Source organism: Juglans regia, chromosome 8 (genome assembly GCF_001411555.2).
Source record: "Juglans regia cultivar Chandler chromosome 8, Walnut 2.0, whole genome shotgun sequence".
Classification (NCBI taxonomy): domain Eukaryota; kingdom Viridiplantae; phylum Streptophyta; class Magnoliopsida; order Fagales; family Juglandaceae; genus Juglans; species Juglans regia.
The window spans coordinates 15,740,966-15,757,434 of NC_049908.1; the positions used below are offsets into that span (position 1 = coordinate 15,740,966).

Genomic DNA, 16,469 nt, shown 5'->3' on the forward strand with positions numbered 1-16,469 from the left:
GTATAAACGCTCCTTGTTCAAGAGAAATCATTTTGGGAAGGAAACCTGTCATGCGATTCACAATAATTTTTGAACAAATTTTATAGAAAACTGAACAAAGGCTAATTGGCCTAAATTTATCAAACCCCGAAGGCACATCTACCTTCGGGATTAGCACAATAAAAGAAGCCGAATAAAATCTCGGAAGACGTTTTGATAGAAAAAATTCTGAAATAGCTTCTAAAACGTCCACTTTAACCACCTCCCAGCAACTCATAAAAAAACCCGTGCCAAAACCATCTGGACCCGGAGAACTATTAATAGGAATAGTTGATAGAGCCTCTTTCACTTCAACCAACGAAGGGATCCCACAAAGCCGGACACAATCCTCATCATTAATAACCGACGAAATTAAACTAGATAAATCAGGCACCTCCCTAACCGGATTAGATCTTTGAAGAAACTCAGAAAAATAATCAACAGCTCCAAAGATGAATTTCTTCCGGAGAATTAAACTCCAACCCATTCGAAGTTCTCAACTGATGAATTTTCCTATGCTTTTTATTAGATAACCACACATGAAAGAATTTTGTATTCCTATCACCATCCATTCTCCACTTAATTTTAGCTATTTGTGCCAATCTAATATCCTCCCTAATCCTCCAAGAAGACAACTCATTAGAACTCCTCACTAATTCCCTTTCAATATCATCATCCCAACCTCTCTGCAACAAATTTTCCAGATTCTCAATCTTATCTTCAAGAATAGCAATCTGATTATAAGTTCTCCCAAATACACTCTTGTTCCATACACGCAACGCCACCTTAAGTTTTTTAAGTTTAGTAGCTAATTTAAAAAGCCCCGAACCTATAACCGATTCAGACCAAACATTTTGAACAAAAGTCATAAAATCCGGATGCTCAACCCACATTTGCTGAAAACGAAATGGAGGTGAACCATAAGAGAAAGGATCACTTAAAAATTCTATAACCATAGGACAATGGTCCGATGTAGTCCTAGGAAGATACAAACAATGAGCAGTCGGAAAAAGAGATAGAAAATTTGCATCAAGTAAAACTCTATCCAACTTTGCCCAAGCTCTAGATAACCCTTGCTGACCATTACACCATGTAAACTTACCACCTTGTGAATTCATTTCCAACAACCCACCCTGATGAATCCATCTATTAAACTCATCAATTGCAACTCTATTCCTCGGACGCCCACCACACCTCTCAATATCCGACCGAATTACATTGAAATCCCCAGCAAACAAACACGGCTCCACATCCCTTTTATCCGAATTCAACTCCTCCCAAAGCAGCTGTCGTTCAAGCCTATTACACTTTGCATAAATAAAATTACCCAAGAAATGATTACTTCCTTCGGTAATACATAATGACACAAACTGCGAACTCATGCGAACCACCTGCACATCCAATTCATTTTTCCAAAACACCCAGATTTTACCACCATCAGTCTCATTTGATATCGCCTCATCAAATTTCAATAACCGCATGAAACTATGGATTTTAACCACACTCTGAAAAGGTTCCAGCAACACTATCAATTTTGGCTTATATTTAGACAGCATTTTTTGTAATCGTCTCTTAGAGGTACCTAAACCTCGTACATTCCAAACTAAAATTGATCCAATCATTGAGAAAACTTTTGTGTTCTAGTGATCACCCACCTAGAACTACAGATCTTCTCAAACTGCCTCTTTTGATATTTACGCTTAACAACTTCATCTTCGGCAGCCGAATGATATTCCTTCTCCTGCAAGAAAACTTCCGCACATTTCTCAGGTTCCGGATCAGACATCGACCCATCTTCCAGACATACCTCTTCCTCAGGTCCATCATAAACATCTTTTTCTGCAGAACTAGGAATCACTTCCCCCTCCTTCATATCTGTTTCCAATTGTGTTTCCCTTAAACGGTTCGCACAATCCAAATTTCCGTCCATAATTCTTGGAATCATTTCTTCCGCAAGTTCCGGAATCTCAAGATTATCCTCTTGATCCTTTTCCGGTTCCAACTCCGCATGATCAAGATTATCTGCTTGAACAACTAACACCCGATCCTCCTCAGCTGGTTCTTTTGGCTCAACGTCTGTATTTTCAAGAACTGGAATATTATTCTTATCCGTCGGCTCCTCCACGATTGGTTCTTTTTGCCGAACCCACACATTACTTCCTACATTTTTTTTCCCAACACGGCAAGTCTTTAAATTATGTCCCTGTATATGGCATTTAGAACAGAACGCTGGCAACGTTTCATAAACAATTTCTTGCTTTCTGCTAGTTCCCAAACCAGGCATTCCAATCCAAAAAGAAAGTAACGGTTTCTTAGCAACATCCATTTCAACACAGATACGAGCACCATCAGTCCGAGTAACACAACGAGTAGAATTATCACTTCTAATAAATCTACCAATAGGGGCTGTAAGAATTTTAAGGAAGGATTCATGATAGTAATTCGGAGGCAAACCTGAAAGTACAATCCACACCGGAACAAGCGAAGGTTCTTCTTCTTCTTTAAATTCTGGAGTCCAGTGGAATGGACGGTAAGGAATTCCATCTATATCATTGACTTCACGAGACAGAGCCTTATTGCAATCTTCTTCTGAAACCATTCTAATAAAAACATTCCGAGGATGCCGCATATTGGAGACGACTGGAACTCCATCAAGATTCCATCGCTTATGAATGAAGGCCCGAATGGCATCCAATGATGGTCTGTTTCTCAAAAACTTCAATACGATCGAATACCGAAAAGGCTCAGCAGAACGTTGGGCTTCCTCCTTAGAGAACTGGAAAAAAATTTCTCCATCCTTAGACTTCGGCAGACGAAAAGCCACAGACATATCTGGAAGAGGTTGAGGAACCACTGATACTAGATCCACGAAGGGACGCCAACCTCTGTTGATAGCAGCAGCAGCCATTACTTGCGTCAAACGAAGCAAGAAAAAACTTTCAAGGAGAAAGCCATTCTTGGAGCGTTCTTGGAGCTTCGGACTTCATCAATTGTAGCGCTCTGTCATTATTTTTTATTCATGATTATTTGAAATGTGAGACAAATTTAGTTGACTTTTTTAAACTGGTGCAGTGGTCAAAGAAAAAGGAAAAATTAGTGACTACCATGACTGGAGATGATCTTTATGTGAGTATGAGTATTTTGTATGAAATGTATATCTTACCTATAGATTGATTTCAATAAAACATTGCTGAAAAAAGGTACAATTTTGCAATGACTTTCGCCTCATGCGAATACATCATTTTTGGCTAAAATTTTGATTATTAGCAACGAAATATTTTGCCGGAAATATTGCTTTATTTGCAACCATATTATATTTTATTGAAAAATAGCGTTTGAGACTAGGCTATTGTGATTGCGGTACGATGATTAAGAGTGTGTTTAGATGTTGAAGTGAGTTGAGTTGAGTTGAGTTGAGTTGAGATGATAAAATATTGTTAGAATATTATTTTTTAATATTATTGTTAGTTTGAGATTTGAAAAAGTTGAATTGTTTATTATATTTTGTATTGAAATTTGAAAAAATTGTAATGATGAATTGAGATGAATTTAAGATCCAAACTCACCATAAAAGTCGTTGGAAAAAGGTAGTTGTATCTAATTTTGTGATTTTTTCGGTGATTTTTCACTCGAAAATGCCATGAATGTTGTAGTGAGCCATGGTAGAATTTGATTTTGAGATCATAATGATGACTAAGGGCTTGTTTGGATAGATAAACAATATCATCTCATCTCCTCATCATTACAACTTTCTCAAATTCCAGCACAAAATATAATAAACAATTCAACTTTTTCAAATACCAAAATAATAATAATATTCAAATATAATATAACACTATTGTATTCAATTCATCTAAAACTCGTTGGGGCTCCTGCTGAGATGTTGTTTTTATTTAATGATTAAATAAATATTTTTTAATGATATGTTGTGAATATTTAAAAAAAAATTAAAAATATTAAAAAAATACATGTGAAAAAAAAAAAAGCAAACCAATTGCACTAACAAGCTCCGTGGCTGTAGAACCACCCATTCCAACAACAGAATTGCTACGTACAACCGGTGGGTGCAATCGGCTAACTGCCACATCAGCATCTATCAGAACAATTAAAAAAAAAGAGAGAAATTTGAGAAAAGTAATTCTCGGGAAGAAGATAACTCATTGGACTGTAAATATCTGAGAAGAAGTAGAACCTCGGAAGAAGATTTGAGAAAAGTTTCAAATTTGAAACTCGAGTGAAAGCATTTCGCACAGATTGCATCTAGAATTTAGACTGAAAGCATTTCAATCTCTCTCACATTTACTTTAGAGGCACTTCACTCTCCACTCTTCAATAATTTCCTGGTGGGCTCTCTCTCTCTCTCATACACAAAACACCTACTTTTCTGAAACTACAAATTCATACTGTAGTATTTTTGTCAGCATCAATGTTACATATCAATGCGTAAATATCTTCGGGGTTCATTAAAGATGGTGTTGAAGCCATGCATGCCGAAACCCATATTGAAGGAAAGAACATCAATCGTTGTTGTGGCGTCTGTGTTAGAGAGAGAAAGGGACAGTCTTTGGAGAGAGAGAGAGAGAGAGAGGGATGAGAGGTACGTTGGACTTGGGGCTGAAAAATGCAGGAGCTATGTGGTGCTGTTGCAGTATTTTTGTTGTTGGTTCTACCTTAATTTTATCTCTGACTTGCTCCAATTTTCTTTTCAGGTTGTCTGCACCACATGCATGTTTAAGCTTGTTTACGTCATCTAATCCATTGCAGCATTCTTTAGAATTTTTTTCACCAAGGCAACTTGGTGATGTCATTAGTTTTTATTTAAACTTTTAAGGCAAAAAAGTATTTTATATATGGATAATCTTATTTAGACACCTCATTTTGACATCTTATATATATATATATTTTAATTTTTTTTCTTTATTTAATAATTAAAGAAGTGACTATTAGTGTATTTATATATTTTTATATTTTTTAAAAATGTTTTAAAATGATAAAAAAAAATATGAATAAAAAAATTAAAATAAAAAAAAAAAACTGATTTTAGCCTAGCAATAACTTGCAGTAGGCAGATATGAGCGGCAGAATAGTACCGCTCTTTATATATATATATATATATATATAAATATCCACATTTAATTAGCCACAATGTTTATTGAGCATTTAGTATAAGATGTTACGAAAATATTGATCTGGGTTACACAGTATCATTTTCTTAACGACTTGTTGCCTATTTTTTTTAAGTTAACAAACTACTTGACTCTCAAATAAATTTTATAAAATTAAATTTATAAATTAATACGAGTTGTTATGATATATCAGATTATAAATATAAAGAATATCTAATATATTATATGAGCCATATCAATTTATAAATTTATTTATTAAAATAATTATTTTTGATGAATTTAAATAAAATTTATTTCTAAACCTAACACTTACACTTTTCTTATTCACTTAAAAAAAAACCAACGGAGAAGTGCAGATTGGGTAGAGCAAGTTGCAAAATAAAAGGTGTACGTAAGAAAATTCCTATGATACCAATGGCAAGATTACAGAGTTGTTGATGCGTCTAAAATTTTGTCTCTTCCCATGCACGTACTCTGTAATGGCTACTGCAATTCCGCTCTGTCACTTTACTACCCCTGCTACTACCTTACCAAACCACCCAATATTGAAGAATGCCTATCTTAAACCTCCTCTCCAACTCCCGAGATTCTCCCAAAAACCCATTATAGCCCCTTCTCTCAAACAGGTTTTCAAGCAAACAAGCCTTAAAGAAGCTTTTCAAACGCTAACCCGCTTGTTCTCTGATCAAAATTCGATTCCGTTTTGTCTAGAAGAGGTTTATTCATCAGTGCTTGAGCTCTGTGCAAGCAAGAAAGCTCTGTCACATGGTAAACAAGTTCATGCACATCTGATAAAATCTTCCTCCGGGCATGACTCGGTGTTTTTGAGTACTAGGCTTGTGTTCATGTATGGGAAATGTGGCTCTCTTTCTTGCGCGGAGAAGATGTTTGATAAAATGTCTCACAGATCCATTTTTACGTGGAATGCTATGATTGGTGCCTATGTTTCAAATGGAGAACCTTCTGGAGCGCTTAATTTATATAGAGAAATGAGGGCTTCAGGAGCTCCTCTTGATTCTTGCACATTTCCTTGTGTGCTCAAAGCTTGCGGCATGCTTCATGATCTCCGTTGTGGGGCAGAAGTTCATGGTCTAGCTATTAGATGCGGATACGATTCTATTGTATATGTTGTCAATTCGCTGGTTGCTATGTATGCAAAGTGCGGTAATCTTGACAGGGCAAGGCAGTTATTTGATGGTATGACCAAAAATGATATTGTGTCGTGGAATTCTATAACTTCGGCATATGCGGCAAATGGACAGTCTGTAGAGGCATTAGGACTTTTTAGAGATATGCAGAAGGTGGGTCTTGCCATGAACACCTACACTTTCGTTGCTGCTCTTCAAGCCTGTGAGGGTTCGTTCTTTCTGAAACTTGGTATGGAAATCCATGCTGCTATTTTGAAAGCCAGTCATCATGTTGATATTTATTTAGCTAATGCTTTAATAACTATGTATGCAAGATGCGGTGAAATGAATGAAGCTGCAAGAATATTTTATGAAATGGATGAAAAGGATTATATATCATGGAACACGTTGCTTTCTGGTTTCACACAAAATGGCCTATATGAAGAAGCACTAGAGTTCTTCTATGATATGCAGGATGCTGGTATAAAACCTGATCAGGTTTCACTATTAAATGTTACTGCAGCTTCTGGTCGATTGAGGAATTTAATGAATGGAATGGAACTTCATGCTTATGCAATAAAAAGTGGGTTTGATTCTGGTTTGCAGTTTGGGAATACACTACTAGATATGTATGGAAAATGTGGCAATGTGAAGTATATGGGTCGTGCTTTTGATATGATGCTTGATAAAGACTCTATTTCTTGGACAACATTAATTTCTGGGTATGCTCAGTGCAAATCGTACTATGGGGCATTAGAATTGTTCTCAAAAGTGCAGATGGAAGGGGTTGGTGTTGATGTGATGATGATAGCAAGTATCCTGCTGGCTTGTGCTGGGCTAAAGAACGTTTCCTATGTGAAAGAAGTCCATGGTTATATTTTGAGGAGAGGTTTATCTGATCTTGAACTACATAATTCAATTGTTGCTGTCTATGGCGAGTGTGAGAACATAAATTATGCGGGACGAATGTTTGAATCCATCAAATTAAAAGATGTTGTGTCTTGGACAAGCATGATTACTTGCTATCTCCATAATGGGCATGCAAATAAGGCTCTTGAACTAGTCTACTTAATGAAAGCATCTAATGTTGAACCTGATTCTATAGCTATAGTGAGCATACTCTCAGGGGCTGCTATTTTATCTGCCTTGAAGAAAGGAAAAGAAACTCATGGGTTTATAATTAGAAAGGGCTTTGTCTTAGATGGATCTCTTGCAAATGCTCTTGTTGATATGTATGCTCGCTGTGGAGCTCTGGAGACCTCCCATAAGGTGTTCAATTGTATAAGACACAAAAGTTTGGCTCTATGGACATGTATGATTAATGCAAACGGAATGCATGGCTGTGGAAAGGCCGCAATTGATATATTTCGTAGAATGAGGGATGAAAATGTTGTTCCTGACCATATTACCTTTTTGGTGCTTCTTTATGCATGCAGTCATTCAGGATTGATTGATGAAGGTAAAAAACTTCTAGAAGTTATGCAATCTGAATATCTTTTGGAGCCATGGCCTGAACACTTTGCCTGTCTGGTTGATCTTTTGGGGCGTGCCAATCTTTTAGAAGAGGCACTCCAATTTGTGGAATCTATGCAGACTGAACCTTCAGCTGAAGTTTGGTGTGCTCTCCTCGGGGCTTGCCAGGTTCACTCAAATAAAGAATTAGGACAAATTGCAGCGAAAAAGCTCTTGGAGTTGGGTCCAGAAAACCCAGGAAATTATGTGCTGGTTTCCAATGTCTTTGCTGCAAGTAAAAAATGGAAGGATGTTGAAGAAGTAAGAATGAGAATGAAGGAAAGTGGGATGAAAAAAAATCCTGGTTGTAGTTGGGTTGAGGTTGGTAATCAGGTCCATACATTCGTAGCAAGGGACAAATCTCATCCACATTTTGAAGACATTCATCATAAACTAGTTCAAATTACGGAGACTTTGAAGAGGGAAGGAGATTATGTGCCTCAAACCAAATATGTTTTGCACAATGTAGAGGAAGAACAGAAAGTTCAGATGCTTTATGGGCATAGTGAACGACTGGCCATTGCTTATGGACTGCTTGGAATACCTGATGGGAACCCCATCCGGGTCACAAAAAATCTTCGGGTTTGTGGTGATTGCCACACTTTCTGTAAGCTAGTCTCAAAATTATTTGGAAGGCAACTTGTTGTAAGGGATGCCAACAGATTCCATCATTTTAATAACGGGGTTTGTTCTTGTGGTGACTACTGGTGATTTTACAAACATCGTATCACCATTAGTTAAATTAGAGACACCCTTTTGGTCCATTTTTGCTGCTGATGGTAATTTGTATCACATTGCAATTGGATGAGGTATGGTTCCAAACGTTAGCTGCTTGAAGAATTCAAGTCCCCCACCTGGTGTTTCATTTAATGAAACCCAAGCAGTTCAGGTTAGCAACTGATGTGGCATACTGGCTAACAAAGCAACATCAGCAAGATCATTGTTGAATTCAGTCACATGAATTGACTTACATCCTGCACCTCTTATGCAGGGCCTAATTGAAGTTTCCAATTCATGTTCTAGAGTTCCCAACCTGAGATGGCTACAGAGTGCTTGTTGACAATGGTTTTCATTTCCCATCCTTAGATGGCAACAAGACAATGGTTCAACAGAGGGAGAAAATCTGTTTTCAGAATAGAGTTAAAAAAAGGAAAAGGAATATGCTTCAAGCTGTGCTCTCTTCAGAAAGCCCATAGAAGTGTCAACTTTCTAGAGTACATGGGCAAGTAGGATATCTCTAGCAATGTTTCGGGAACAATTTTTATCGACATCCTTCAATCCCTGATGTTCTCGAATGATATATAGTGATAAAGATTCAGCTTACAATCCTGCTCCATTATATTTACATATTTATCCAGAGAAAAGGGATAAAACGGCATTAATGCAGCCAAATGAAACTTTACTTGTTCTAACTATCAATAGTTAATATCATTATTGACTCGTAATTGTTGTGTCCACGACAGGGCTCTTCTCTAAAGTTCATTAGTAAGTTCAGATCATGAATATTTCTATGATTTATTCTTCCTACATGCAGTGATTTTGAAATGGTAATTCCAGACCTTGTGTTCTTTCGGTTTTCAGATCTCTAGATGATATGTCAGATTCACAAGAAATCCAATGATCTGACCTTCTGTAGTAACTAGTGAGCATAAGAGACGACCATATAATGGCTCATCAGTTTTGCAGCTTCTGCTAGACAATCCAAGTGCCACTAGATCGGAATTAATGGTGACAACAGATGATGAACATTTTGATTTCTTCGTAGAAATTTGCTCTCGAGCTCTATTTGATCTGTTTGCCTCCCCCCAACCCCAAAACATTCTGCCGTTTGGCGCAGTTTGTCTCCAGCTTTTGATTCTGATATTATTGTATTCGGGGAGTCTTTGGACACTCTAGTGCTGAAAAGGAAGGTTGTTGGGTAATTTGAGTAGGTGAACCTGTGTGTATAGTTAGGTTTGTTGTGTATTTATGTATGTTGTATGAACATGTGGTCATGCTGTAATAACACATATCAAAAGTACTATTGAAGTTGTTGTGCAGTGTCGTGGTCATCTTTTTCTCGTCACACTTCATACACTCTTGTGTATGACACCTATTTTTTGTCTGCATTGATTATTATTTTCGTTTGTACGTAATTATTTGTCGTTCGTATGTTTATTTTTGTTTATTATGATTATTTACGGCGAATAGAATTCACTATAATTATTTGTCTACAAATATATTATTATTTGTAGTGACAAATTTCACTGATTGCAGGTTAAGGCTGCGTTAGGATGTTAAGATGAATTGAGTTGAATTGTGAATAATAATATTTTGTGAATCCTATTGAGATGAGTTTAACCCTTTTAAATTAAGATAAATTTAACTTTTTAGGTTGAAATGTATGAAGTAAGTTAAAATGCATTTAACTTTTTTATGAAAAATTGAAAAAGAAGTTGGTACTATCAATGATTAGTTTGAGATGAGTTGAGTTTGATTGGATTCATCTTCCAAACACAACCTTAAAAGTAACTTTTTGTAATTTTACATGTTTGTCCAACATGCTATGAATATTTTTTTTGAGTAATGGTAAGGTTACTCCTCATACGTTAAGGGTGGTAATATATGACACGACTCGTGACTCCAACACGAATATGGAACGAAACTAACATATTTGGGTTTGATATAAATGGATTCAGATCAAAACGGGTTGACCCATTAATATACAATTAATAACCAGGTAAATAATAGATCATCTTGCTTAACCCGAAATCAACCCGCAATAACTCATTTAAGTTTTATTTCCAAATTAGAATTTTATTATCATTGGGTTGTATATTAATATTTCTCAATATACTTATGTTTTTATTATTATGATTGTAATTTTGGATCTATGCTCATATTTGTTATTGTTGAGTTTGTAAGATTGGTTTTATTACAGGTCAAAATCTGAAAAATATTGATATTTTTGTTTAGTAGGTAGTCATATTATTATTTTTTGAAATATTGTGGCTACTACCATATATAGATTTTGACTTTTATATGAAATTATATTAATCAGATCAAATAGGCTATGTGGGTTAGTTTAACCTATTTACATTAAATGGATTAAAATGAGCCGTGTCGTGTTGACCTATTTATAATTTTTATTAAACTGGCAAAACGAGTGATACAAGACGACCCGCTATTTAAATGGGTCATGTTAGGATTTGAACTTCTAACCTGTTTAGCTTAACGAGTGGTGTTATGGTTAATTCATCTAATTGAATATTCATAATTTAATACGACATGAACACAACTTACAAATACGAAAATCTAACCCTATGATTCACAACTATAACTAAGTTATCATTTGAAAACATATTTTTTTCACTTTATTTCAATCACGTCATCTTATAATTAATAATTAAAAGTACAAAAAAAATTATATTTTTAATCCTAGTTGTGTTCCAATTATATGTTTTTGTCCATTTGTGGCTAGTTTTGCATCCAATGAATGGCTATATCTTATTGTTTGGAAAGTGCTTGACAGAATGATCTTCTATATAACGTCCCATAGTTGAAAGCTCGTAGAGTTAGTTCCTATCACTTAAAATCACTTCCCACAATACATGTATAAACTCTAAAATCCTAATAATACATAAAACTCATTAGTTCAAACCAAAATATATGTTCTATTACAAGAATATTAATATCACAAAATAATACCCAAAAGAAAAAAATGATCAATTTCTTGAATAATATCCTCTTATAGACTCTTGTAGCCTTTGGCACTTATTCCACTATCTCAACTAATCTCGCCCATGCTTTCTATTCTTAATTCTCAGCTGAAACATCTAAATGATCTGAAAAATAATGGAAATAATTGGGTGAGTTATCAATAACTTAGTAAGCAGTGCACCTATACAAGTTTGTAAACATGAGCCAGTCACAAAATACAAAAACAGACCGTTCTAAAAAATATGGAAATAGTATTTTCAGAAGCATTTCATTACAATAATAACATATACAAAAGACCTTAGGCACAAGCATACTAACTAACATCATAAACAGAGGCTATGTTTACCCCTATGGTAGGGTTGCGCATGTCTACATATAACCAAGTAGAACATAAATCAATGTTTTGCCACCAAAGTGAGTGTAGTCAAAATAGAGGTCATGTTTACTCCCACGGCAAGATTGCACAATCTGCAGATAGTCAAGTAGAACATAAATCATTGTCACCAAAATGGTTTGCACTCAAATAAAGGCCACTACTATAACCCATGGCAGGGCTAGATGCCACTACTATTACTTGTGGCAGAGCTGGAACCTAGAACCAAAGCAAAACATAATCTTTTGCCTTAGGAATTTTCAAAGGCAATATCAAATCATAACAGTCTTAAGTAGACGCACATCATATAATCAAATAAAAATTTCAGACTTCATATTCACATTTTATGCAATAGAGAAACAGAGTACAAAAATTGCTCATATATGCATAAGTCATGAGAAAATATTAGATTTCAAAAATCTAGAACAGAGACTAGTGCAAAAAATAACTGAGGCCGTTTTCATGAAAAAATGTGTAGGTTTTTCACAAAATCAACTTCAGTCAGTTTTAGACAAAGTCTAGCATACGTCTAGCATATGAACACCGCTTATCTAAATTTTACAAAGTATTATCTAAGACTAGAACCCAAACAGTAGCAAAATCGCAACCTAGTCCAAAAGTATCGCTAACATATTAATAACTCATTTTGTACAAAACCAACCTAACCAACAACATTCTATGACCCACACTATAGCTCAATATGAGCTCAATAAACATCCCATAACACATGTAATAGCCCGTTAGAAATTTAATGGTGAAACTTTTGTAGGCTATAGGAACCTTGTGAAAACTCTGTAAGTTTTCACGAATCGACTAATTGCGTAGGTTTTAGATTGTTAGCATGGTCAATGTTACCACTCAAAATGGTGCCAGAAGCACGATTTTATTTATTTGAGGTTATTAGAAGAGTCAGAATGAGATATGGTCTGCGCCATTAAACTCAATTGGTTATTTAGGATTTTATGACGCAATAAACTCATTTTCAATTTTCAGACAATACTCTTGTTTGAAAATAAATGCATTTTGTTTATTTCGAGGAACTTCGGTGCTGAATTTTGATAAACGAATTGTGCATTTAGGTTAGTGTATATGTTTAGGATCTTACAGTGCAAAATTTATTTTCACTTTTCCCGGAATAAATAGTAATATCAATAGTAGCACCAAATGTAGTGTTTTGAAAATCACAGTATAGAATATCCAAATTAGGTTAAAGTAGTTTTATTTAGACACTAGGAACGATATTAGCCACACATGGTGAATAGTATTAGACACTTGGCATCAAGAGGAACCATGAGATGGAAATATGAAGGAAATTAAGGTGTGAGATCAAGCTACCTAAGCAAAACTCTATTCCATCCAACCATCCAAATTGTGCTAAACCAAAGAGGGTTTCAACCTTAGTGAAATCCTAAATAGTTGGAATCCAATTGAAACCCCATAATGTAGGTTGAAACCGAACCCTTAAACTGTTTCTCCAAACCCTAAAGTTGGCCTCTAAACCCTATTTCATACGATTTATAGCATTGAATTTAATCACTTGATTAAATCACTTTCACATGCTTTTAATTTCTCAAATTCATTTTATGACATCATTATTCAACCCTCCAAATCTTGAAAATTTGATTGAGCCAAGAAAATTTGTATTTGGACTTGATAGCATTTCAAACCCTCTTTAAACCCCAAAATGAAGTCCACTTGCTTGGAAGCTTTTTCCCCCACCCATGACAGACCAACCTCTACCCATGGCAGCCAGAAATAGTCCCTTGATGTGAGAGGAAAGTCCACTTCACCCCCTCCCTTCTACACGATAGTAGCAGCAGCCCATTCCCACTCACTATTTGCACCTTTTTGTGACCAAATCACCACCCATCAAAGCGTCACTCATGCCCATACTTCACTTTTTAAAATTTTATTCGGCGTGCAAGTCATCCTTTCACTCATTTCACCCATTTTCATTTCTGTTCTCGGAGAGAAACTTGGAAGCTCTCTCGGGCAGTTTTCTAAGCCCTTTTGCGTTCCATTTTTTAAACCCTTGTGTATATTTTCTCACCATAATTCCTTCATAAACGTTATTCTTCTTTGAGTCTAGTTTCCGTGGGTACTTGTTTGCTTGATTTAATGATCATTTGATTGGTAAAAAGTTATTTTAACCATGGAAAGGTCAATCTAGGCGATAAATTGGATAGTGTGTTGTATTTTGGAGTTTTTGACGAAGCTAATGGACAAATATTAGTCTGAAATTATTATGAGGGTCTTTTTAACATGTTGATATGAATATTGGCTAAAGACTAGTTGCAAGATTAAAGCTTTTGAAGAAAGATTTTCTTAGATCTAAAAGGTTGGAAATTGGAAGAGGAAAAACAATTTCTGTTTTAAGAAAGTTTGGATCTTTTGTGGTTTAATCTTACTCCAATGACTTTGATAATTTTATTTGATGATCATAAGCCTTTTATATACATGTTAGGATGTTATTTTGAAGATTTATGGTGTTAGTTTCAAAGATATGAATTTTTATACAAGTGAATACTCGGTTAGGTCAAAAGTTTGATGATTTCGGCTAGAGCCATGTAATTTTAAGTTTAATGCTTGGATCTTCTTTAAGAAACATTTTTAAACCATTTTATTTTTTGTAAGATCTCATCATGGTATGCCGCGGATCAAGGTTTTGATCAAGTCAAGTTGGAAAAACAATTTTGTTTTTGACTAAGTGTTGGAGCCGAGTACTTAAAGTGAGATTTTGAGATTTTTGGTGACTTTTATGTGTTGATTCAAGGCATGTTAGTTCTTAGGAATGTGTTATGAACATGTTAGAAGAAAGTTTTGGATTTTTGGAGTTCTTGGAGATGTTTTGAAATAGGTCAAACCTTGAGATTCAAGGATTTATATTATTTTAGTTAAAAGTTTGGATCTTTTTACTAAAATTCTTTTGTTTATGAGAAGTATATTTTTGTTGGATGTTTTAAGCATGTTTTTAAAGTTAGGATATGAAGATCTTTATTGCAATATTTCGATTTGATCAAGAGTTTTGGAGTTGGAACAAATTGTAAAAAAAATCAAGAGATATGGCCTTTGGAAGTTTCAACCCTTTGGTCTTTTTTATAGTTGTGTTTGGTTTTAATTTTTTTCTACGTTGATATTTGGGTTTAGGATAAAATTTACATGAAATTTTGGTACTTTTGGAGTTATGAATTAAAATCCTTAAATTAGGGATAAAATGATCATTTTTTCACATGTAGAGCATAAAATGGTCATTTTACTATAAGTTAGCATTTTTCATATTTCTAAGTCATTAGTGATAAAGTTTCTAACATTTAGAACTCCTACTTACAATTTATCGTGTTTCGTGCTATGCCTCGTAAAATGCGATGATCACTGTAGGTTAGCTCTTAACTTATTATCAAATTACTGTGTATGTGTGATGAGTAAGGAAAGTACAGTTTATGTATGCATGTTATCACATATGACATACTATGCCATGTCACTTCATGATTATCTATAACACATAATACTTTGTCATGAAATACTTATTTGTTACATAATTTATTCTGTCATATTTTGCTATCTGTTACAAGTATGTCATGTTACATTATGCTATATGTTACACATATGACATGTCATGTAATATTTTCTGTTACAAGTATATCATGTTACATTATGCTATATGTTACACATATGACATGTCACGTAATTTTTTCATCACGTAATATTTTTTGTCATGTTATAAAATATTGTATGTTACATGTTAGCCATGTTATGAAATATTGTCTATTAAATATTATGTTACATTACAAAATTATTTATGTCTCATAGTACGTCATGTCTATCGTCTCAAGTTCATGTCATGTTACATTACGCCAGTGCTTATGTCCTTTCATTTCATGTCACGTTTTGTCTTGAGTACAGTTTGTGTATCTCGGGAACAGCCTTTCAAGTCTTGCCAAGTCTGTTAAAGTCTATCACGACCCTAAGTGCTAGGTTGAGATAATATCCTAGTGGAACTCATTTGTTCACGCTGGAGTGTCTAAACTAGTATGAAATTCCCTAGGTTGACAAGGTAAAGGATAACAGGCTTCGAATGGAGCCTAAATTAGGTCATCGGAGCGAAGTTAGGCACTAACACTGATGGTGCCACCCACATTTCAATTTCATGTTATACGTACTCATGCGGGTGCAGAAATCTAACACGGGATACGTTCAGTACGTGTGTCCACAACAGGTGCTGATACCTATGAGCTGGCACGTAAAATACGAGTGTCCACAGCAGTGCAGATACCTACGAACTGGTACGTATGTTAACACACTCACAGCTAATACAAATACCTATGTTGTGATATGGTAACCGGTAGGGCACACGCTCAAGAGGACCCGTGTAGCACCCATATGGTCACTTTTATTTATGAAGAGGAACCGTGCAGATTCCAAGTTCATGTATTTCACATTCACATTCAAGCTACGCTCAGTTCATGTCTTTCAAGTTCAAGTTCATGTTATTCAGCTCAAGTTCATGTTATTCAATTCAAGTTCATGTATTTTACTTTCAGTCAAGTTTCAAATTCACGTTCAGTCATGTTTCAGTTCAAGTTCATGTTGTCCAGATCAAGTTCATGTCATGTC

At 35.1% G+C, this 16,469-nt stretch overlaps 2 protein-coding genes across 3 annotated transcripts; one reads left to right on the forward strand and one right to left on the reverse strand.

Annotated features, from left to right (window-relative positions):
• Positions 1-455: 455 nt before the first annotated feature.
• LOC108997754 lies at positions 456-1,499 on the reverse strand. Its single transcript, XM_018974129.1, has one exon. The coding sequence runs from the start codon at positions 1,497-1,499 to the stop codon at positions 456-458; it is 1,044 nt and encodes a 347-aa protein (XP_018829674.1).
• Positions 1,500-5,502: 4,003 nt separating this feature from the next.
• Positions 5,503-9,878, forward strand: LOC108997732 (pentatricopeptide repeat-containing protein At3g63370, chloroplastic). Of its 2 annotated transcripts, none has more exons than XM_018974108.2 (2): positions 5,503-9,268; positions 9,365-9,878. In XM_018974108.2, exon 1 carries the CDS (start codon positions 5,582-5,584, stop codon positions 8,492-8,494), a length of 2,913 nt encoding a protein of 970 aa, XP_018829653.1. In that variant the 5' UTR covers positions 5,503-5,581; the 3' UTR covers positions 8,495-9,268; positions 9,365-9,878. The 2 variants fall into 2 exon arrangements, with proteins under 2 accessions (XP_018829653.1, XP_018829654.1); XM_018974109.2 differs by having other exon boundaries at positions 5,503-8,672; positions 8,775-9,878.
• Positions 9,879-16,469: the final 6,591 nt, after the last annotated feature.

Excerpts from the sequence above, each read along its gene's own strand:
- LOC108997754 (XM_018974129.1), bottom strand. The coding sequence starts at position 1,499 with ATGCGGTTATTGAAATTTGATGAGGCGATATCAAATGAGACTGATGGT.
- LOC108997732 (XM_018974108.2), top strand. The coding sequence starts at position 5,582 with ATGCGTCTAAAATTTTGTCTCTTCCCATGCACGTACTCTGTAATGGCT.